This window comes from Podarcis tiliguerta, assembly GCF_965153285.1.
Source record: "Podarcis tiliguerta genome assembly, chromosome: Z".
NCBI classification, from domain to species: Eukaryota; Metazoa; Chordata; class Lepidosauria; order Squamata; family Lacertidae; genus Podarcis; species Podarcis tiliguerta.
The window spans coordinates 30,921,179-30,945,780 of record NC_139553.1 but is presented as its reverse complement, the minus strand read 5'-3'; the positions used below and the strand labels follow the sequence as shown (position 1 = coordinate 30,945,780).

At 44.1% G+C, this 24,602-nt stretch overlaps 1 protein-coding gene across 2 annotated transcripts in view; it reads right to left on the bottom strand.

Moving 5' to 3' along the window:
* The window catches only part of TMLHE (trimethyllysine hydroxylase, epsilon), a 29,130-nt gene extending 5,503 nt beyond the window's left edge, over positions 1 to 23,627 (bottom strand). Inside the window, exons 1-7 of one of the 2 annotated variants that reach the window (XM_083424249.1) lie at positions 23,279 to 23,627; positions 12,076 to 12,257; positions 11,329 to 11,505; positions 7,983 to 8,262; positions 5,824 to 5,943; positions 2,208 to 2,444; positions 738 to 876 (exon numbers count right to left, since the gene is read on the bottom strand). In XM_083424249.1, coding sequence (XP_083280375.1) covers positions 738 to 876; positions 2,208 to 2,444; positions 5,824 to 5,943; positions 7,983 to 8,262; positions 11,329 to 11,505; positions 12,076 to 12,256 — 1,134 coding nt within the window. In that variant the 5' untranslated portion in view covers position 12,257; positions 23,279 to 23,627. Of the gene's footprint in view, positions 1 to 737; positions 877 to 2,207; positions 2,445 to 5,823; positions 5,944 to 7,982; positions 8,263 to 11,328; positions 11,506 to 12,075; positions 12,258 to 16,688; positions 17,012 to 23,278 lie in introns of those variants that run through there. The other variant, XM_083424250.1, reaches the window with a different exon arrangement.
* Between the last annotated feature and the right edge of the window lie 975 nt (positions 23,628 to 24,602).

Genomic DNA, 24,602 nt, shown 5'->3' with positions numbered 1-24,602 from the left:
GGCATATAAATAATAAATTATCACCATAAGCATCATCAGGGGATGACTTCAGAAGGTCTCCCTCTCAGCACCTCTCAACTGATAGGTGCTGAGAGCAGCCCGAATCTGAGCCACATCTTTCCTTGCTCTACACCTTATGCCACATATGATGTCAGACCTTGGACAGATGGGCATGGTTCAGGTAAAAACAGCCTAATGGGCTAAACTGGCCCGTGGGCATCAAGTCCCCCACAATATGAAAATAAAAAGCCACTTTATGCCGAGACTTGAGTGTCTGTTGCCCACTTCACTCTTGAGCAGATGTTAGTTTGGTGTTAAATTAGTGCTGGGACCTTCAGTGTGTTCCCTTCATGTTTCCCCTGAGATACTTGAAAGAGATAACAAGGATGGTTCAGATGCAGCACACATATATTTCTGCCCTCCTGCATGGAAGAGGTTGGACACAAAGCGAAGAAGAGCCCTGCTGGATCACGCCAAAAAGGCTCCACAAGTCCAGGGTCTTGCTGTCACTGTGTTCAACTAGATGCCTATGAGAAGCTTAGGCTCTGTGGTTTAGACCACAGCGCCACCCACGTCCCTTTAACCCTCTTTTAGTGCCATCCAAATTGCTGGCAATCTCTACGTCTTCTGGGGGCTAATTAGGTAGTTTAGCAGTGGAAGAGCACTTAACTCTGAGCTGCTAGTACCAAACGCCTCCACACCAAAGCCACATGCCAATCTGCTTGCCATGACTTTACCTTGCCCGGCTTCAGCTTCACCCAGAGCTCATTCTCTGGTCTCCTTAGCTCGGCGGTGAGAGTGCGGTGTGCGCTGTACCAGCGGTGCACAGTATCGTAAGGCACCGTGTTAATGACGGCTCGGTCGTAGTTGTTGTACCTAAAATAAAGCAGCAGAAGGGAACATCCACAGTGCACTACTTAAGGATTGCAATCCCCACATGGGAACCAGTAAGTCTCTAAGGATCCGCATGGGCAGAGGTATGACTGCTAGAAGTGATATCTATTTACCAGTGGGAGCAAACACTTTGTGTATTTCAGAGGAAGGGAGCCTGTTGTTAAGGCTTCAGTTTCCACCAGCCAGTAAGGCTAATGGTCATGAATGATGGGAATTGTAGTATAGGAACATCTGTGAAGCCAAAAGTTCCCTATACCTGTGCACACATAAATTGGACTTGGGTTTTCTGCAGAAATTATGGGGAAGGACAGGAATGGTGTAAGGTGTGCACAGCCAGTAAATTTGCCCCAATGGTGCATCTTTTAGTAGCTTCACCCCTGTGATTTTTTTAAAAACGCAAATGTTAATTTTTGGGGGGTCATTCAGTAGGAACTTGCCAGGGGGCGGGGGCGGAAGGTAATTTTGCAGCACAACTTGATTTTCCTTCTTGACCAGCCAGATTCCGTAATAAAGTGGTAACTATTTTATCAGCACAAGATCCACAATAAAGCTTCGCCTGGGCTCTGGTACAGGACTATTTGCTGGGATGGCTAGAGGAACAAACAAGGACTGTAGATATATCTAGGATCACATCCCTGCTCAGCTCTAGCTGAACTCTGACTGCTTAGGCCTCATCTGCACTATACATTTAAAGCAGTATTGTGTCACTTTAAAACAGTCACTGCTTCCTCCATAGAATCCTGGGAACTGTAGTTTGGTATAAGTGTGCTGAGTTGTTAGGAGAACAACTATTCCCTTCACAAAACTACAATTTCCAGTGTTTCCCAGGAAGAGGTACTGGTGGTTAAACCACTCAGGTATCTCTTCTGGTTGTGGAACATGCAATTTGACCATGTTTGCATGAACACAAACTGCTCCTACTGATGTTGCCACAACCCTAGAATCCAGCAGCACCCAGCATACCATGTAAGAGGTTGCAGTCACCCCCTAAGGAGCCAGAATGGGTTCTTGACACAAAACCTGATGCTGGAGACCAGGGGGACTGCTAAACTGGAGTGTGGTGGGCAAGAGCCCCCTGGGCCAGATTCCTCAACGCCAGATCCAGGACCCTCACAGGTGCTTTCCCTGGGTCTGAGAAGAACTGCCTTTCCACAGGCCCAAGTGTAGCCCCTTTAAGGACTGTAGCTATCACAAAGGAGGTGGAGCCTAGGACTGGTGACAGAGGCTCAAATGGCCTCAGTCCACCTCTAGTTTTGTTCACTTGGAGTGCTCTGTGGTGCTGCAAAGACCAGGGCAGACACTGGCCATCTCACCTGATCAAGTAGATCTCGTTGTTCCAGGGGTAGACATTCAAGACAGGCCCAACTCCAATCATGTGGTTGTGGCAGCCCCCCACATTCTCGATATATTCGTGCTTCAGTGGCACCTTGGTGAGGAGCTCAAAGTCATCCGGGGCTTGCTGGAGCACCTGCTCTGCTGCGTAGAAGCCATCCACAAGCAATGTACGACCACCTGTCCCTTCGTGCCGGAGGCAGTGAAACACCTGGATGCTGTGGAGGGCAAGGAGGGAGCCGGTCACTTGGTGGCAATAAGTACATTCAGATGTGTGTGGGGGGGGTATCCTGTTAATGCTCCTGTATTGTTCCTTTCACAATGCATTACCTGTTGCATTATGGAACTTTGGTTTTTGACCAATATACTGTACCAGCTAAATGTTGTGCTAAATGTCACTGGGTGTGGTGTGACCCAACTATGGACATTATTGTAGAAAATCACTCTTTCTGCATGTATACTTCCATTTCCCCATGGAAACCACAGGAAAGAAATGTAGGCTGGCATTATCACCCCAAATTTTGCCAATTATTCCCACGATCTTCTGGGTTAATGCAGTTGCATGCTGATATTGTTCTGGAAGTAATTAACATGGAAATGAGCACCAAACTTCCACTATGTTTCACTTGATTTCTGGAAATGGCCTTTATGTCATGTGAAAGTTCAAATATAATGTGGAAATTAACAGGGAAACTGAATGTAGCCTGGAAAGTGATTCTGCTGTGGCTCTAAGAGTGGCCCTGACAGGTCAGATCAACAAACTCTCTTGTGGTCCTTTGCAGTGGCCTTGTTCTAAACCAGGTGTGGGACACTAGAGCTGGCCAACAGTCAGAATTCTTATCTCTCTCCTTGTCCCCAATAGATGAGCAGAGCCGGCCACCTGCCAATCACCCCAAGCCGCAATGTCAGGTTTCACATTCTTGTCTGCGTGGTTTGAAACCAAAGAGTGCAGGTGAAAAGCAAAGCCCTGTGCTCTGTTAAGCATGGAAAATGAGCTGCGTGTTTGTGCTTCAAAGCCCCATGCACAGGACTTTTCAGGCACCACTGATCAGCTGACTGGCAGTGCCTACAACCTCTCTTTTGGCTCAGCCATGTCATATGTGGCATTAGGTGCAGAGCAGGTAGGTAAGGCTTGGTGGGCCAAATGGGGAGGCCTAACAGGCATAACTAGGTCTGTGGGCCAGGGGTTCCCCACTGCTGTTTTTGACATTACTCTTGTCTTTACCGCTTTGGCTCCTGGCTCATTAAAAGAAGTCTAGTCCCTGGGAGGAAATTAGTAGAAAGCACAGCATCCATTCCCTGATACAGAAGGTATCTGAGGTAGAACAGCACCTGGTTCCTCCTTGCTTTGGGCTCCTGGAACATCAGACTTCAGGTTGCTGTCAAAAGGTTATTGAATCTGCATTTCTGGATGCAAACCACTGAATGCCTCCTATATGCACCTGGTTCAGTCACCTGGATTTAGTTGGGAAATAAGGCTAAAACTTCCACTGCTGCATCTAGTTTGGAATTGGCCTAAACAATATAAGCCTGCAATGGACCTGGACCTAAGCCTTCTGTATATAAAACACAGACTATGCCAGCAACCTACAGCTCCTGTCCACTTGTCTATTTATGTAGAGAAATGTGTTTAAACCCTCTCCCTCTCTATTGCTTCTGTTAGTTATTAGAAGGGGCAACACTAATATTGCAAGGTCTCTGAAGTTCAGCTGGCTTCTGAGATTCTACAAAGCATTTTTGTTTCCCTTTACTATCTTGAGTCTAGAAACCTGCTTCTTGTCTTTTGATCATAATATTATTACATATAGTGGTGAATATAATAGTGCAACCTCAGGCTTTTTCAACTTCTTTTCTTTTCCCCTCAGAGAGATTTTAAACTTTGCAGTCTCTGTGCTGGATACGTTCTCCCAAAATCTTGTCCAAGGTCAATGTTTTCAGGACCTGTTCAGAGCGCTATTTAAGCAGGCTCAGGCTGTTTGGAATTACCACAGGTTAAAGGGACTTAAATTCCTCTGTACCAGAGCTCTCTGAAATGTGGCTATATTAGGGTGATGGCCAGGTTCTGAAATTCACGTAACAGGGTAATAAAAACATCAAGCTGCTGCCACTGGTAATAAAGGCAGGACTGCTTAGTTTCCTGTTGGTTTTCTGAAGCTGGAAGAGATGATCACAGCTGGGGTGTCCCTTAATGGCCTGTGTTGTTGCATTCTTCACTGTAAAGGTAAAGGTAAAGGTAAAGGGACCCCTAACCATTAGGTTCAGTTGTGGCTGACTCTGGGGTTGCGGCGCTCATCTCTCTTTACTGGCTGAGGGAGCCGGTGTACAGCTCTCGGGTCATGTGGCCAGCATGACTAAGCCGCTTCTGGCAAACCAGAGTAGCGCACGGAAACACCGTTTACCTTCCCGCCGGATGGTACCTATTTATCCAGTTGTACTCTGGGAGCTCATCCCATCGCGGGGATTTGAACCGCTGACCTTCCGATCGGCAAGTCCTAGGCTCTGTGGTTTAACCCACAGCGCCACCCGTGTTCCTCCATTCTTCACTGTACTCCTTTCAAAAATAATCAGGAAGCAGGTGATGTGAAAGACCTTTAGAGAACCACTGCCACAGAGTTGACACTACTGACCTAGATAGGAAAGTAGTCTGATCTGATAGGATGCTGCCTTATACCAAGGCAGATTATTGGTTCATCTAACTCAGTACTGTCACCACTGACTGGCAGCAGCTCTTCTAGGGTTTCAGACAGGGTTCTCCCCCAGCCTTACCTAGAGACGTCAGGGGTTGAACCAGGGACCTTCCTCGTGCAAAGCAGATTCTCTACCACTGAGCTACGGCTCTAACTGATGTAAAAACAGCTTCTTGGGATTCTTAATAGGCTGTCTGGCTCCTAACTGCAGGTGCAGCCACTGTTAATGAGCTTAGGGGAGCCTGCCCTACTGACAATGACTGAAGTCATAGCAGACTCAAAATGTGAATGCCCCACAAACTCTACAGCATTTGTTGAGGTAAAGTGAACCTGGCTACTCTGGCAGGGTGGGTTCCCTGAACCCTGTAAGGTGGGGTGGGAATGGGGTAGTTATTGGAAGATTTAGCACAGATTTTAAAAAGTGTTTCACGCAGCTCAGAGTCAAACTATAGAACTCTCTCTCCTAGGAGGCAGTGATGGAGGGCTTTAAAAGAAGATTACGGAAATTCATAGAGGAGAAGGCTATCGATGGCTTCTAGCTCCACAGTCAGAGGCAGCAATACCAGCTGTTGGAAACCACAGGAGGGGAGAGTTGCCCTTGTGCTCATGCTCTGTTCCCTGGCATAACACAGGCATCTGGTTGGCCGCTGTGAGAAAAAGGATGCTGGACTAGATGGGCCATGTAAATTTGTTAAACAATTCAGGCCTCAGGATAACTTTAAATACGTCTGTATTACTTACTTAATCACCTAGACAACGCTTGGACAGAAGCCCAATGTCGGCTGTTCTAAAGACGTAACCAGGATAGAAGTATTAAACATAATAATGTGGTTAAACCTGATCATGACAAAAAGGAGCAGTGCATTTGTGACTCGTGTCAGTCCCTGCCTCTTAGGCCATTTGAACATACCCACAGGGTTCCTGGAAATAAGTGGTATCTGTGTGACGGTCCAAAGCCAGCTTGGTGTAGGCTGTGTCTCCCCGGGAGAAGTCAGAGGTGAAGTGCCACATCCTGCCGTAGATAGTCTCCCTGGAAAAGGAGAGAGAGAGAGAAGCACACGCATAAAGGCCTCTGTGTTGGCATCAATCACTAAAGCCACGGCAGGTGGGCTTGATGACAATTCATGCAAATGGGCAGGTGAAGCAACACCTGTGCAGACCAATTCTATCTATGCTTGCTCAGACGTAATTTCCATGGACTTGGAAGCGTGCATGGAGTTAGATCTTTCGACGAAGGGGCAATATATAAATATAATAAATAAATAAATTACAAGAACAGGTGAGTTCCTGAAAATACACATCTCGGGTATCAAAGTCCGGGGAAAAGAGGAGTGTCTTCAGCATAAGGCAGAAACAATATCTTGAAGGTTCCAGACACATCTCTGTGAGGAGGAATTTCTACAACTTAAAAGGCTGTCAAAGAGAATGCCCTTTCCTGGGCCACTGAACTTCTGAGTGTGATGGAACTGCCAAGAGGGTCTCCCTCTGCTTATCTAAACACCCGCAATCAGCTATTCCTACTTCAGCTATTTCTCTCTGAACCCAGTCCTGAATTTCCTTCTAGGGGTTAAGGATAGCAAGTCCGAATGTTGTCTGCACATGCCAATCTTTCAGGAGTAACAATATTTACTAAAGCGAGAACGAATCTGGGTGGATTTGAGAAGATGAAAAGGGAATCCAGCCTTAAGAACAAGCCACGCATGGGAGGGGTTGAAAGGAACAATTATCAGACACAGCGGCAAGACAGACTAGAAGCTCCCAGGCCAAAGAGGCTGCTCAGGCCACTTCCAGGCTGGAGAGAAAGGGAGCCGGCAGGCAGGCAGCTGGTATAAATCCCTTCTTTCCTAATCCCCCAGGGCAATCCAGGGTCAGCCTGACAACTGCAGTTTAAATTGGAAGGGGCGGAGAAGAGAAACATTCCTTGTACTTTCCTCTGACGTCCCAAGCACTGCTTTGGTCTTTGGGTCTCCAGGGGCTGAGGCTGTTTCTCCTAACCTTTCCAGGGAAAACAGGAAGCAGTGATTGGCGTGAACACTAAAATGTTCCCAGCCTGCCAAAAGAACTTGCTCCTTGTGCTATGCTCAGCTCCGGCAGCTCTTGAAGAAATGCTAAAGGAAAAGACGGTACTCTTCCCCCCCCCCTTCTTTATTCATAGAATCATAGAATCATAGAGTTGGAAGAGACCACAAGGGCCATCGAGTCCAACCCCCTGCCAAGCAGGAAACACCATCAGAGCACTCCTGACATATGGTTGTCAAGCCTCTGCTTAAAGACCTCCAAAGAAGGAGACTCCACCACACTCCTTGGCAGCAAATTCCACTGTCGAACAGCTCTTACTGTCAGGAAGTTCTTCCTATTGCGAGCAGGAAGAAAAATAAACCCCAGTTCTGTGCAGCAACACAACAAGCCTCAATAGACATCAGCATGGAGCACATTATCTAGGGCATGAGAAGAAATGCCACAACCACCAGGGCCCAGATGCAACTGATGCAGGTAGACAAGGACTAAACAAACTTGGAGCACTCCAGATTTTTTTGACTGCAACTCCCATCAGCCTCATCTAGCACAGGAGCAGATGGGCATTGCAGCCTAAAACACCTAGAGGGCACCAGACAGCTGAAGGCTGGATTAAACCATATCTCAGTGGTAGAACACACAATTTGCATTTAGAAGGTGCTTTGCAAGATAATAAATAAAATGTGCTTTTTAAAAAGTACCCTTCGTTGCATATATAAAGTGCTTTGCAACTCTCGTCCTGCCTAAATTCTTTTAACACAGGGGTGGAGAAGATGCAGCACTTCATATGTCTCCGGACTAAAATAATCCATAGCCACTGGCTGAGTCTGAGAGCTGGAGTCCAACAACATCTGCAGGGTCAGAGATCAATGCTTCCGAGTCTCTTTCCAGCCCTATGAGCATCAGCAGGAGATGCTGAATGCAAAGGCTGCAGACTCCGGAATGCTACACTCCTTTTTTCAGCTCAGTCAGAGGAGAAGCACAGCAATGTTGTGACCCAACCCAGGCAAGCCCCTGACATATTTCCACTTACCGAAACACCCACACAGTTACCTGATCAAGCTGATCCTCTCTGCTAAGATCTCGGTGTCTTCTTTGGTTGGGGGGACGTTTTCCACAAATGCGATCCCGTAGAGCAAGAAGTTCTGCAGGAACTCTTTCAGGCCCTCGTTGGTCTCCAGGAAGCTCTGGCAGTCCACTGAGGGCACTTGGGCTTCCTGGTAGATCTGAGCATTCCAGAGAATGCGTGGCTGCATGACCTGCTGCTTCTGCCCTTCGTAGCTGTTCTTCAGCAGCCATTCCAACCCGTACCTCGTCACATGGCCATCTGGCCCTGGGAGACAGACAGGATTAGTGCAAACATTTTTTTCAAAATGCTAAAGGCAGATCTGGGTAACTGATAAGCCTTTAATGATCAGAGAAAAAGAGAGAGAAACACACAGAGAGTCCACAGTCTGTTTCTTCCAGCAGCCTTTTGTGCAACCCTTTGATCTTCTATGTAGCATCAATGCAACCCAGGGCTAGGAAAAGCTGTTGTTGGGATTCCAGATGTTGTTGGACTCCAACTTCCATCAGCCCCTGGCAGCACAACCAATGATCTGGGGTGATGGAAGCTGGACTCTAGACAACAGAAAAAGCCACAGGCTCCCCAGTCCTGATCAAACCTAAAGGCTCACCTTCTTCTATGTGAAGCTGAGTCAGTCCTAAATTAACTCTGCAATATTTTGCTGGGTTGGTTCTACCCCTAGATTTATGCAACTGGAATTTGGTTGCATACTGAGGTTATTTTGAGTGCACGTTGGGATTTTATGGGGCTTATGTTTGTTTTGCCTTTACTACTTTTAGCTGCTTTGAGCTTCTTTGCAGAATAAGGTAGAACTTGAGTTTTAAAAATAAAACAAAACTGAATGAAATACTGAAAGAGTGGTTTGCTTTGATAAGGTTTAGCATATTGGTTTGATAAGGTTTAGCATATTGCTGAACTTGTTGTTCTGTATATTTTTAATGAAAATATTCAAGTCCAAGTAAATAAGCAGTAACAACTTCACTTTCATCTAAAACCAGAGCCAGCCAGAGGGCAGTTGTTTCTCATGCCCTCAGTTTACAGAAGGGCTTCTTCTCAAAACAACACTTAATCAAAGGAGAAGCTTGCATGCTTCCCATAGGCATTTGGTTTGGCCCTGTGAGAACAGAATGCTGGACGGGTTGGGCTTTTGGCTTAACACAGCAGGACTCTTTATCAGCTTATGTGGGTAGAGGAAAACGCATATAACGATCACAGGGTCTATTCTAGGGCTGTTCTCTAAGAATTATTGCTTTTATTGCTTTTTACTGTCCTGTATGCTTTACCTAAGTAAGAAATTACTTTTTAGTTATTAGGTACTAGCTAAATATTAAATAGAAGTAGACTAGAGGATGTATTGATGTTCTGTTGAAGTTTCCAAATATCAATTTCCTGTAACCAAGCAGCTAACAGCACATTATGTCGTTAAAAACAAGGAGGTGATTAATCTTTCTAAAAAACAGGCGCAAATCATACCTGGAACAACAGAATGCCCAAGGAGCTATAGGTTTCATGTATGGGCAGAATCATCAAAAGCAGGAAATAATGTTGGATATTTTAAGACCCTTTGCCATTTTAGGAATGAAAATTCATAGTCACAGGAGGAGAGACAAGGAAGTATGAAGGTGGGGCTCAAATTCTGTGCTGCTGTGATTTGGACTGGGTTTGGTGCTTCATCAATGGAGATCTGTTTTCTTACAATGCTTCTGAGTTTGTAAGTCTAGAAACTTTTGCTGTGAAAGAGTGTGATTGGTTTACTTGTTTTCGTTTATTTATTTTGCTATTAAATAAAAATCCTTATTGGTCATTTGTCTGCAACGATGTGGTATGTGACATTTGCTGAAGCTCGAAAGCCTATGTCTTGGGAAAAATTGCTGAGTTCTCAGCAACCTTTGACCCCAGCAATCTCCCATGAATGCTGGTTACTCATTGACTAGAAGGATTCTTTAAATGGTTTTGGCTGTTATTTTGTACTAAGAATTGTCAGGAGACAGAATAAGAATACTGCTCAGTCAGTTCAGAAAGACAGCTCAGTGAAGTAAGCCTGAAGTCCAAATTAATAGGTGTTTAGAAGTGTCCAGTACATATAGTATACAGGACAGTAAAAAGCAATAAAAGCAACTGAATAAATATAGGGGTATAAAATTCAAGTCCACAGGAAAGGGTCTATTTTTAGGATCGATTTATATCTATTTGTATTATTTAATAGCAAATTTTGATTAAACCTACTTTTGACAATTAAGCTTGCTTTTTAATCCAAGAACACGTGAAACAGTATGAGGGTGTGAGAATGTGTGAAGTTGCAATTGGATAGGTGTATAACGAGAATGGAAACTTGATGACTATATAAGGCAACATCTAAATGGATTCCTATGAGAAGGCGATACCAACAATTAAGCTCAATAATTGAACAATATTTAAGATAACATCTACACTTGATCTTAGCCAAAAGGCCGAGAAGCGATTTATTTAAGATAACATCTAAATGGATTCAAGGAAGAAGAAGGTATAATAATTTAAAGTGTGCACATAGTTAACACTGCCTGTCTGGATGCTCTTAAGTATTTGTTTGAATGTCTTAGAGAATTTTTATGGTTTTGAGTATGGAATCAGTTGTTTGCTGAAATGATGTTACTTATTTGGTTTAGCTACTTCCCATGGTTAAAATACAAAAGGTATTTACAGGACAATATTACTGAGTTTTGAAGAATAATAACTAAGAAAAATGGAAAATGTGATTAAGTCTCTCAAAAATATTAATTACTGTAATCCAAAATCATAGTTGCATATGATTTGAGAATACTTCTTCATTAATTCCTGATTCCTGCCAGGAATATCCTTTCTGTTTTTGCTTCTTTGCTGATTTTGTAGACCTGCCTCAGCAAAAGTTCAACAAGAGCAACAAGGAAAACAACCATTTATGTTTTATGCTATGTCTTATTTACTTGCTATTAGTCTTGTGGCCGTAACAGAACCATATTTGAATTTATTTTATTATGACTTACTTTTAAATCCTTAAGAAACCCTATGGACTCCTTCTGTGTTGGATTTTTTTTTAATTAAAAAAATTTACTTTGTAGGAATCCTTAAGAAGCAAATTCTTGGTATCAGGATCGCTAGCAAAGACATGAAAACGGGTGTGAACCCATCTTTTACAGGTTCCTTTTCTTTAGATGTTCAAAGAACTTCAAGTTTCCTCTTCTTTTACCACAAATAAACGGAAAAAGCCTCTTGGTTTCTTCTTTACTCAACTTGTGCTCTTGAGAAATCCTTCTCTGCATCCTCCCCTGCTCCCTCCTCGTCTAAACCCCAGAAAACAACGCTCCATGGACTCACAGGTAAGAAAGAGTGTTGTTTCATCCACACGGATGCTCTTTGGCCTGATGCACAGATCCACACTGGCTGTGTCCAAGCTGCGCTGGTTGGTCTTGGTATTGTAGCAGGAAGCCGAGCGGCAGTGATCACGTAGCCAGACGTAGTCAAAGCGCATGAGGACATCCCCATATTTCAGCTCTAGGAAAGTCACATGCACACACCACTTGGCTAAATGCAAGAAACAGTAAGGAGGATTTTCTTCCAAATGAAATCCCATTCTTTGCCAGACACTTTTATTAGCAGCTAATTTAGGTCACATGCATCCTACACATTTAAAGCAACCCCAAAGAATCCTAGGACCATGATTATTAAAGTGGCATGAATGTGCTTCAAATGTACAATATGGATGCGACCTTCTAATAATGAACACATTCTGCAAGCGTGCATGGCAACACAGCCAAGACGGCACCAACTGACTCGCAAGAAGTCAGCTTCAAGCAAGCTTGGGGGAATTCCGAGGTTTACAAAAGTACAAAAAACCCTGGGGGGAGGGAGACCCTAAAGAAAAAGAGGACTCACACAGGCTGGGTTTGCTCTACAGGCATGGAATGCTGATTGACTAACTGCATGGAGGGGAACACTGAATGTCCTAAGAAAGCAGCACGGCTGGCTGGCATCTTGAATGGAAGCGCTTTTGCCCAGGAAGCTCCATGCTCTGACATTTATTCTTCCCAGCCCTTCAAAGCCCCTCACCCCCAGGCTCCTTACCCAAGTGATCATCGTTTAATTGCCAGGCACACTTCAGCGACTCTGGGGCTGTGTGATGCCAACGGGTCAGACTTGGAAGGGTTTTCCTGAAGTTGAGCAGCCATGGCACCCGGCACCTGGGACTTTTCTTCAGTAGCCGCTGGGAGCTAGAGAGCAGGTGAATCAGCTGACGACCCCACATCCTGGGAAAGGGAGACCAAACAGGGAGAGACCCTCACTCACGTGCCATTGTTAGAAAGAGTTTTGAAACCACACTGCAATCCATGCTTGACGCTCTGCATGCAAGGAGCTGTGTGTGTGACGATATAAGAAGAGAAAGACACTTTGGGTGAAACCCTAGATTACAGCTGCACCACCTGATATGCAGCTGGTCTCTTGGGGGGGGGGGACCTGCAGCATCCTCAGCCAAGATGCTGATTTGGGGGGTCGCTGCTGGGTTTTGTCCTTTTCATATGAGCAGGTAAGCAGGGCTGTTGTGCAACAGAATTCCATGCAGCTGAAAATACCTTACCTCCCTCCCAACCAACCCTGTGTGGGGTTTATCCGCATTCACCTGGAGAGGAACCTTTAGAACAATCAAGAGTTATTTGCAATGAAAAGATAAGGCCAAGGCCATGTTGTGGGTTATTGATCACACCCACATCTCAGACACTTGCTAAATCCGACTGCAATTAGGAGACCGCTGTTCTGGGTGGTAATGGGACTTGAGTGTGTCAGCTGCTAGGTTGTGTGATGACAGCAGGAAAGAGAATTAGGCCAGTAATTCTTGGGTCTTTTGCTGGCAACAGTCACGTAAATGGCCTGCTGTAATCAATCAGTCCTCTGCATCTGGCAATTATATGCTAGGAACCATGGTGTGGCACAGCAGCACACGTCCTGCTAACTTGATCTGCTGGGAGACATGATTGAGTAGAGATTGGCTGCAAATAAGCACCTGCTTAAGCACCTGGATTTAGGAACAAAGAGGGTTGTCAGATTATCAAGTCAGAGTACTTATTCATATAGTTCAGTATTGCCTATTCTGACTGACAGAGCTGTACAGGATCTCAGTAAGAGGGGAACAGATTATAGCCCAGTGGTTAAACACATGCTTTTCATACAGAAGGTGTCAATCTCCATCATCTCCAAGTAAGGCGGGGAAAGATTCCTGTCTGAAACCCTTGAGAGCTACTGCCAGTCAGTACAGACAACACTGAGTTAGGTGGATCAATAGCCTGGCTTGGGGTAAAGCAGCTTCCCAAGTTCTCATATGTGGTGTCCCTACCTGCAAGAGCACCCCCACTCTTCCCAAATCCTAGTGACAACCAAGCAGGGATTTCTCAATGCCAGCAGCATCCTTACTTGACTACTGGTTTAGGTCACACAACAGAGAGGTCAAGTAGGTATTCTAATCTTTATGGCGGTATTTCACAAAGTTATGCAACTGACTTTATATCTCAGCTCAAGGCAAAAAACAGAACTGGTATGGCAGTGATGGAAAGAAAACACAAGAGAAGGAGGGAAGGAGGGCTGCAGAAAGTTGCTCATAACTGTAGAAAAACTCCAAAAGCAGGACCCAGAGCACTAATTCAACCATTCTCACAGCAATTGTTTTGTGACCGTGCTAGCATGAGATGTAAGGTTCAGCAGGGTCTAAACATTCATTTCATCCAAGGCTGGTTCAAGACGTTTTGGCACTTGAGATGAACACAAAGATCTACACTGGGAACAAGGGGGGACTGCAGTCGCAGCAACAGTGAGCAATGCATTCATTGAAGGTTGGATCCGCTGCCCCTGTGGATTCTGCCGCCTGAGGTGGTCACCTCATCTTGCCTCATGGGTGGGCCAACCCTCCTTTCTTTTTCTTTTCTTTTTTTATTGTTATACAAATAGATTTCTTTTTTTAAAGTTTTTATTGTTAAAATAGTTCATCATTAATACACATATACAAGCATACAAACATACATTTCATACAATCCTTAAAAGTGTTCAAACATACTTACACTCAATCCCACAAATAATTCCTTTCCCCATCACCATCCACCACCCCTCACCCCACCTTTGGGTTTGACTTCCAATCTACTCAAATACAATTTCTTTCCACTTCTATTACTTTCTTTCACACACCTTTAGCCTAATTTCATACTTCTTTTTCTATTACACATTGTTATCCATCTTATTTGATATTTCAGTATTTGAAATGGAACTTGTTTATTCTAATAGGAGTTCTGATTTTTCGATATGATTTTGCAAGTATCTTTTAAACACCTTCCAATTTCTTCCATTGTTTTGGATATATTGTAATACTCCAATAATTTGACAAGCCACTCTGTTTTTGTCGGTATTATACCACTTTTCCAGTTCTTCGCAATCAATAACCTTGCTGCTACTGTTGCGTATAAATATAAGGTCTTATCTTCTTCCTTTAGGCTTCCTGGTACTATTCCCAAAAGAAAACCTTCTGGTGTTTTCCTAAATGAGTATCTAAACATTTTTTTCATTTCATTATATATTATTTCCCAACCCTCCTTTCATCTACTGAGAACTTCAATCCTAGGTACATTCAATGGCCAGCTGCAATTCCCAGCATTTTAATCTTATCCGTATTATAATTTCGTTGTTGTTTATTAAATTTCTATACCGCCCTTCATCTGAGGATCACGGGGCAGTTTACAATATGCATTGTTGGCACAGCACCACTAGAACAATAGAACCAGGTTAAACAGACCAAAACAACAAACTGGGTTCAATTCCCAGCATCTCTTGGTATGGCTGAGAAAAATTCCCTGCCTGAAACCCTGAGATCCACACTGCAAGTCAGCTAGATGAACCAATGTACAGTATAAGGAAGCTCCCTGCGTTCATAGTGTAACAGGCAGCTCAGTGGTAGATGCATCATTTGCATTTTACATTCAAGCCCTGATATCCCCAGACAGGTTTCCTGCCTGAAACCCTGGAGAGCAGCTGCCAGTTAGTGCAGACAAAACCAAGCTAGACAGACCTAGGGTTCAACTGTATACAAGTCAGTTTCCTATTACAGCTTTTTAAAGAGAGTTGACAAAGAAGATACTGTGAAGCAATTCACATGAAGAACATAACATAGACATCAGAGTTCACATTTATCATCAACAGGTAAGTTAGCAAGAATGATTCTTAATAGCTGCAGCTGACCCTTTGAGACCCTCACATTATCAATGAGTGGTTACCTGCTAGACTGTGGCTATGATGCTGCTCTCAAAGCATAAAGCAGGGGAGATAATATACTTTTATCAGACTGATTTCACTGCTACAAGAAGTTGCAAACTTTCGAGTTTCAGGTGAATTGCCTGTTGGCAGCAAAGACATATTTTTCAACCACTTGCTTTCTATTGCCGAGGTTCTGCACCTTTTTTTGTTTTGTTTAACCAAGAGCGCTGTGAAATGCAAAAGCTTGCATTTTTTCCCAATGCCAACTTAAGTTTGTCTGATAAAAAAGGCCCTTTAATTAAAGTCAGCAAGAAAAACCACTTTTGCTATGTTCTCCTAATGCATTTGCTCCCAAAACTCTTTCCAAAGGGAGAAGAAACTAATTCACACATTGATAAAATGCAAACATAAAACACAGAGAAAAATATGATCCTTGTGTTAAATCAAGAGAGGAACAACCAACAGACCACTCAGTACCATCAACTGCAGAATTAGCTCTTAGATCCCCACTTTTGATTCCTAGAAAGCAGCTCAAGAGAGAAAAACAAACCTGAAGAGTGGAATTGCTCATTTCGACATGAAGTTTCTCTAAGCATCAATGAGAAATTTGAATGACTGTAATTCCAAGAGCCTAACTGGCATGAATGCGTATGCAGAAACTGAACAGAAAGTTGTTACAAACCTATGCTTGCTCCAACAAACCTGCCAACAAGACTCTCCTGGGTTGCCAAGAGCCTGGAGTTAAAAGCTGTTATCTCCTTCCCCACACACAGTCTCTGTCACCTTTCCCGTTCCAGTATCAAAGGTTGCCAGAGACAGACTGAATATATTTCACAGCTAAAGGGCTCACAGCCCTTGATCTAATCAGTCCAAGCGATTCTGTATATTCAATTCCATGCATGAGAGGCTGGTTACCAGGGCAAGATGGGGCAGAGCCCAACCATTATTTTTACTCCTGCACTGCTTAAATGCCCACAGTATCTTTGCAAGGGAGGAAAATGGGGAGAAAAGCAGAACTAAATGACCACACGTCCGGCGACCCCTTGGCTACCCCCACCAGGTCCAGTGATTACCAGCTGGCACTGATCCCAGGTGCTCGTGGCTCACATCCAGAGATTTTGCATGCACCTTTAACCTTTACAATAATGCAACATGGTTAAGGAGCCAAAGGCTGGCAGACACACAGAGATCAACGATGGAAATTTGCATCAGCCACCAATCATGGCAATTTGCGTACAATGCACAAACATATACACAGCTAAGCAAATAAAATTGCCAAATTAAATTTAGAATTAGAAATCAAGGGGAACAACCATGGCTCTTACAATGACCAGCTGGTAACAGAAACAGTTCAGAGGTAAATTTTCTGTTATCCTCAACACCCCTGAACACTTCCTTGTTTTTTAGGGAAAGGCTGAGCAATTACTTTGTCGTCAAGCAAAGTTTACCTCTGAGCTTCAGCTGAACATAAGCAGGATGAAATCCGCAGCTCATTCCAACCAAGTGCAGCTGCAGCCCGTGGGAAGCTGCTGAGCAACAGAACAGCTTCCCTGTGATGATCTAAGGAGGGGGAAACAGTCCTTCAGCTACCAGTATATCCCCTCCCTGAAGTTGGTCAGAGGTCAAGGCAGCTTACTGGTGCTTTTTTAAAAAAAAAATTGAAAAAGCAAAGCAAGCAAAGCAAAGAGCTGTGCTTTCCAAGGGAAAAAAATGAAATAAAATAAAAGGAAGGCCATGGTGACTTCAGGTCTCCAGAGAGGCTTTTTGCTCTGTTTGCACAGAGGATGCTGTGACTACAAAAAATAGAGATACAGCATGATAGGTTCCAAGAGTTCCACATATAAATAAAAACACATATACTCAAACACTTGGAACCAACTATCCTTGCACAAGCAACCTGAGGCTTCTGGAGCTTGCTTACCAAAAGATTTACACCCCTAACCAAGCAGAAAGCTTGAAAGCTCCTTTCCAAACTGGTTTCCCCATCTCTCTGCCAATATGTCCTCGTAAGGCTATCTGCAGAGGCAAATTTAGGGTAGTATGGCTGGTTCAGTTAAACTGGCTGCAGACCATCAAGGGTGCTGTGACTATGATGCAGAATGGAAGGGGGGGTATTTGTCAAATTTTGGCATCCCACATAGGATCTGCTGAAATTTGAGACCCCCCAGGTTTGTCACTGAAATCCAAGTTCCTGCACTCTCTTGCAAGAGCATCCTAGACCAGGCGCATAGAGAGGGCCTTGCTTCTCCAGCAAGGCAAAACGAAGAAACAAAACAAATCCTGCACAAAAAGAGATTGGAAGCTCTCAGATTTTCTTGCACTTAAAATGTGAAATTTCAACTGCACATGGTTAAAATTGCACAAGTTAAATGTGCATAAGATACGATCATATTGTATAACAACTGGGCTGCTGCAAAACTACAACAACACTGCAGTATATACTAACATAGATGCATGCGCCCACCTCCACTCCAAAGGCGCTTTGTAGGTGAGGGTTCCACTCAGCTCACATTTCATACCTTCCTGTGAGATACTACAGGGTAGCCCAAAAGTAGGTATACTTTTCAGAAAAACGAATGATTTTTTTTCTTTGCTGATATTGTGAATGATGAGAACAAAGAAAGTAGATTCCAAAGCAGTACCTGTACACTTACTTTTGGTTCATCCTGTATCAGATGTTAAGGTAGGTGGAAGGGGAACCTTTATCCACAGAGCAAGACTGGCCCTCCCTTGAGGGCGACCAGTGCTGGGTAGGTTCAGAAGCAAAAGCAGGCACAGCAACAGAATTGACTTCTTGTGTGGCTGGTACGTTCCAGCCACACGTCCGAGGTTTCTACACCGCTCACATCTCTTCAACCTTTATCCAACTGAGCAAGTTTCAGTCAGGGAAAAGAGTGCAGAGTAGGGCTGGTAAGGGGTGTGGCCTGAGGCGAATCTTAAGGGCCAGATCAAGAGGTTTGGATGGCCACACCCATGAAAGGGGCTTAAGCAAGCCAGTGCCTTCCCCTTTAATGTAATCTTTAAACTGACCCTCAACATTTCACGGATCCTGGAGACCACAACTTTCCTTTTTAGGGCAGCTTTTGAGCTACAAGTGGTTGCTCATTTTCCAAAGTGGTTTTCACTGCTATGGTTAAATTATTTTGGTCTCTCTCTCTCTCTCTCTCTCTCTCTCGTATTTCAACATTTAATGGCTCCCTTTCTGTGTTTATTAGTCTTCAAACTGTTTTGTAAGTTGTTAGGTTAGGCATAGGTATCAAAATGAATAAACAAGTAAAACCTATGGGTGCTTTTACTAGAGAACTGAAGAGCCAAACTTATTACGTTTGCAAGCATAGGTGACACCATCCAGTTACTGTTGAACTGCTGTTCCATCATGAAGGGTTCAGATGTTTGGATGGCTGACAGCACACAACTAGTGATGGACAACTTGCCCCCCCCCCAAAAAAAAATATCAATTGGAAAATTGCCGGGGAACCACCTAGGTAAATCAGGCTAATTTGCATGGACTGATTTGAGTGATTTACAATTTTTTTTGGTTCATATCAGAAAATTTTCCGATGCCATCAACAAGCAGTCAAATTCACCATGTTTATTTTAACTGTATTTAGTAAGCAAAGATTTCAAAAAGTACTCTGCGCCAGTCTTTTGTCGGGATGCACCAAAAGCATTTGACCTCAAACATCTGAAGGGTAAATTGAAAGCTTACTTAATGCAGTTTAAATGTTACATTTTGGAGTATGTTTTAGTGGAATGTTTGTGAAAATGAAATGACAATAGCAAGGGTTTCCTTTACATTGTTTAAAAACTACCAAAGTACTGAAAGCCATTGACACACTAATAAGCTTTAGCAACCCAAAGAACTGTGTGTGATATGCTGACTCACAAATTTGCTAGGGATAATCACCTGAAAAACAGTAATTACAGCTCTGGAGCTGCCAATTTTGCCTAATATTATCCATTGTTACTAATGAACTTATGAAACACAATTTTCGGCAGGGGGGAAAAGCACTGGAATTTTCCTGCCTCAAATCACTGACTGCCATGATGGTTCAGGTTGATGAGAGTTGGGAGTCCAATAACATCAGCAAGATTAGAGATTCTTCACTCCTCATTACACATATACAAAATTTAAAAACCCAGCCATGGACTGATGGCAAAAGAAAACCATGCCAAGAAGATTAACATGTCATCATGTATTACAAGAAGTTTATTTAGTACCAGCAGTGTGTTAAATACTTCATGGAACACAGAAGTTATCTAGCAATGCCTAGAGGATTTAGGAATATAGGAAACTGTCTTAGACCATTTGTCCATCTAGCTCAATATTCTCTACACTGACTGGAAGAGGGTTTCAGACAGAAGGGGCTCCCAAACTCACCTGGAAATGCCAGGGTTTGAACCTGGGACCTTCTGCCTAACTTGTGGATGCATGATCAAGGTTTGTCAAAGTGTAATCAGGATGGGGAGTCCTCTTATAGCAATGGAGGGGCAGGTAAACTATGACGAGGTGGTTTAGCCACAAGCTTTCACAACCTGGGACCTTCCAGGTGTTTTGGACTACAGCTCTGGACCATGTTTGCTGGGGCCGATGGGAGTTGGATTCCAGGACATTTGGATGGCTCCAGGGTTGGGGAGGGCTGTGTACACTCTGTTCTGCTCTGCAGTTAAAGCAAGCCACAGCTAAGATGATAGAAGGGTACACTGATAACTTAGCAGATGGCAAGGCACCTGCAGAGCACAGAGAAGCTACATTAGGATCAGGCCAGTAAGTCTGGACTGACTCACAGTGACACTAAAAGCCATGTAACATTCAGCAGAGCTCAGATTTACTTCCAGGTGCTTCAGCAGTTCAAAAAAATTATGTGCCAGACAAACAAAAAAAGCCAGGCAAGTCTTTGTTCCTGCCTGACATCCCTTCTCTGGCAACTTCAAACACACTTTCCAATTGTTACAGGCAACCACCATTTTGCACGGGGGTTCCTTTCCTGACCCCCACTGGCGTCGGCAGAGCAAGTGTGAGCCAGCATGATGCTTGCGTGCACAGTTGTGCGTCAATTGGGCATGCCTGAAACAGTTGCTGCCTGTAGTTTATTTTTACACACTGTATATATACTGCTTAATTGTAATAAAACCGCAAAGCCATTTGGGGTAGCCAACATGGTACCCTTCAGAAGTTGTTGAACTCCAATTCCCATCAGTCCTACCAAGCACTGCCATTAATCAGGGATGATGGGAGTTGTAGTCCAACAACACCTGGAGGGCACCACGTTGGGTACTTCTAGCAAGAAGGCAACTTAATGTCCTTTCCTGTTCATGGGACATTAAGTTGCCTTCTTGCTAGAAGCCAGATATTTTTATTTCAACAGTTACTCATCCAGATCAGGGGTGCACAACCTGTGGCATTCCAGATGTTTCTGGACTACAACTCCCATTAACCCCAGCCAGCCTAGCCAGTGATCAGGGATGATGAGAGGTGTAGTCCAACATCTGGAGGGTCTCAGGTTTTGCACCCCTGATCTGGAGGTTCCCTATGTTGGGAAACTATGTACGTGCAGATACTCACACAGAGCCAATTAAGGTTTGGCAGACAGCCAGAAGGCAATCTGAAGAAGTAAGTCTGCCTGGAGATAACAGAGGCATTGAGACCGCTCCCTGATTGGTCAAGCTCTCTCAAGGGAGTGATAATTAATGGCCTACTAACTGGTAGTTGAGAGTTTTGGAGTTCAGTGTGTCAGTCAGTGTAGGAGTTGTGAGTCGTGTATGAGAGAGCTAGCTAAAGAGCTGTGTTCTGTTCCTGTAAATAGTCCACTGTATATAATAAACACCCGTATTTTTCGCTCTATAAGACGCACCAGACCACAAGACGCACCTAGTTTTTGGAGGAGGAAAACAAGAAAAAAAATATTCTGAATCTCAGAAGCCAGAACAGCAAGAGGGATCGCTGCGCAGTAAAAGCAGCAATCCCTCTTGCTGTTCTGGCTTTTGTGATAGCTGCGCAGTCTGCATTCGCTACATAAGACGCACACACATTTCCCCTTACTTTTTAGGAGGGAAAAAGTGAGTCTTATAGAGCAAAAAATACAGTAACTATAAGTTCCTGGTTCCTGCTTCGTCTATCCTGTCTGCAGCCAAGTTGCCAATTGCTTCCATGGATTCTGCGTGTACTCTGCTAGGTCTGGCTAAGGTCTTGCAACTAGTCAGAAAGTTGTGAAACACCAATAGGTTTTGCCAATACCCTATCCCTGGTATGAAGAGTGGGATAATGGCTTGGAAATCAGGGAAAACAAGGAATAAATCATTCAGATGTGGCAAAGGCTATTTCAGTGATGGGAGATGCATGCTGCACACAAATGATTCTAGTCCAATTCCTGAGTTACCAGATTAAAAGGTGCTAGGAAGGAAGCCCACAAAAGACCTTTGTTCAAATCTTAAAGAGCCATAACCCAACATCTGTCATGTTCTTCTCCGCATCAGAGTTGTGCCATATGCCTTAATGCAGTAGAAAGCTAGCAGGTCGTGGTTCTTAGCACCCAGCAGTTCCTTATATGCAGATGGAAAAGAGTGGAAGGGAAAGAATAGTGTCAAATGTATTAGAGAGGAAGACATAAGAGCTGCTTGTGGAATGCTAGGCTGAAGCAAACAGGTTTTTGCAGTAGTCAAAGTGAGTACAGTGGTACCTCGGGTTAAGAACTTAATTTGTTCTGGAGGTCCATTCTTAATCTGAGGCACCATTTTAGCCAATGGGGTCTCCCGCTGCCGCCACACGATTTCTGTTCTCATCCTGAAGCAAAGCTCTTAACCCGAGGTACTATTTCTGGGTTAGTGGAGTCTGTAAACTGAAGCGTCTGTAACCTGAGGTACCACTGTATTCCACTTGCACAAAACGTCCTAGTGAAATGCTGGTAGAAATGACATTTTGTTAGAGCCAAGGCACATAGCAGAAAGAGTTATACATATTTATTTCCGTTGAAAATAAGTCAGGAGGGGAGCATGGCTACTCCGTTAAACAAATATGGACTACACAAGTCGTTAGCATACATGAGTGCAGAGGCACCTCAGCCAATCTCTTTGTGTGGCCCCTGACAATATACCATAAACATATAGCCCACAACTTGAACAAATGACAAAAAAAAACCCCTCCTTTCCCAGTTCTGACTTGCATTGGAGACAGCAGTAGAGGAGGAACAGAGGGAGCATTATTCATGCCAAGCAGATTCATTGTGGGGAACGTATTTGATGCTAATAAAAACATGAGTACATCCGTTAGATTTGCAAGGGAGAGCTTCCCCAGGGCAAACCCTTCCATCTATATATGCCCCAGGAGCGACATCTCAGCATTCCTTTTGAGAATCAAGCAACAGGTTTAGTAGGATTTGATTTTTTTGTGCCAGATTCAGCTATACAAACATGCCACCAAGTCATGAAATTTGGCTTTCATGATGTGTTTTTCTGCCTTTATTTCCCCTCATTGTCTGCTATCTATTTATTTGGAAAATACTATCTCTGCACTGCTCCTATGATTATGCTTTCTTCTTTGTACTTTTGAATTTACGTTAATTAAACTCCCACCCCCGTAAAACCCATCAAAAGATACCACTATTCCATATCTAAACAAGTGGCGGTGGGGGGGGGGCGTAGAGCGCTGTCTGCCTATGGGCTGCAATTCTGCCACTTACTCAGGAGTAACCCTCAGTGACTGACAATAGGACTTCTGAGGAAACTGAACAAACACGCACGGCGCTCTCTACACCAGCTGCCCTTTTCTCTCTCTCTCTCTCTCTCTCTCCCCCCCCCCTTAATCCCTTATGAGTTGTGACTTTTTTTCGGCGTGGGAAATGCACTCTGGGCGTGTTCAGAGGCACTTTCTCCTGGGGGCTCACATGTCCTACCGGCGAGCGGTCTCAATTAAGCGCAATAAAAGGCACCCCGACGAATGCTTCCGAAGTTCTGCACCCCCCTCCCCACCCCAGCTCCCCTTTCCCCTTCACTGCTGCGCGCACACGCCCCCCCCCCCTTTCAGCTCAGCATCCCTTACCTTCAAAGGTATCCGCACCGCCAGCTAGAAGACCGCTCCGCCCCTGCAGGAGGAGGAACCCACGACCATAGAGTGCGCGGAGCGGAGTGGTCTCAGGAAAATAACTCTTTTGGGAGAAGCAAAGAGGAAAGTCATAATAAAACTGTTAAGTCACGTCCGGTTGCTATTTTAACCGTTCGTGCGACCATGGCTTAGAGACAAAACGAGGGTGAGGGGCGTTCCACCGTATGGCATTTCTGTCCGTGCCCCGCACATGGCGGCCATCCCACGGGGGCAGGAAGGAACGCCTGGCTGTAATCCCGCCCCCTATGTAGATCGAGGATTGTAGGGCTCTTTGGAGTTAGTTGGCCGCTCAGCTCAAGGGGCTGCAGTCTCTGCATATCGGATTCCGGTTCTTGACAGCAGCTGTTAGGTTCCTCCATGTGCGGGGCAGGAGCTGCGGGACAGGCATAGGGAGTTAGCGTTAAAATGTAAGGATCTGGCGAAGCCGGCGTAATCGGAGGCACTTTTTGGTTGTCGTTGCTCCAGTGTTCCCGGGACATTTTTTCGTTTCGTGTTTGCTTCAGTGTTTGCATTCTGTTTTTGCCGAAAAGCAATCCCAGACTGGTTGTCAATAACATAGGCCATAGAAACTCCCTTCAAAACACGACCAAACACTTTGTCACGTAAATGCAAAACTAAACAACACACACAACGTGACAGGCTGTATGTAACTATATAAATTCTTTTTTAAAATTCTTTTTAAAATACGATTCAACATATCATATCAAAACATGTGGTTCTGTAGACTGACTTATCATACAAACAAAACATATTATAAGAAATTAGAGTCCAGCAGATTGACCAGGAGGTACAATCTATTTAGTTCTTACATTAGCAATATCCACTATGTGGAATTCTTATATCAATCTTCTAATGTTCCATGTGAAGATGCTTTTAAGATTTCTGGCGTTCCTTGTATGCAGGTGTAAGACAAAGGACTTAGCACTTTTGTCTGAAACTTGCATACAAAGAACGCCAGAATTCTTAAAAGATGGATATAAGAATTGTATCTTCTGGTCAATGATATGATATGTTGAATCGTATTTTTAAAAGAATTAAAAAGAATTTTTTTAAAAATTATATAGTTACATACAGCTTGTCACGTTGTGTGTGTTGCATAGAAACTCCCTGGCAAGGAGGGGAAGCTCCATTTTGTGGTTCACCTCATGTACCGAAATGTCTTGGGCTGGTCCTGGTCATAGGCCATTGCCATCATCAGACTGCCATTCTCCTGCACAGAGCAGGTCCTCCTCTCCCTCCTCATTGCTGCCTGTTCACTTTC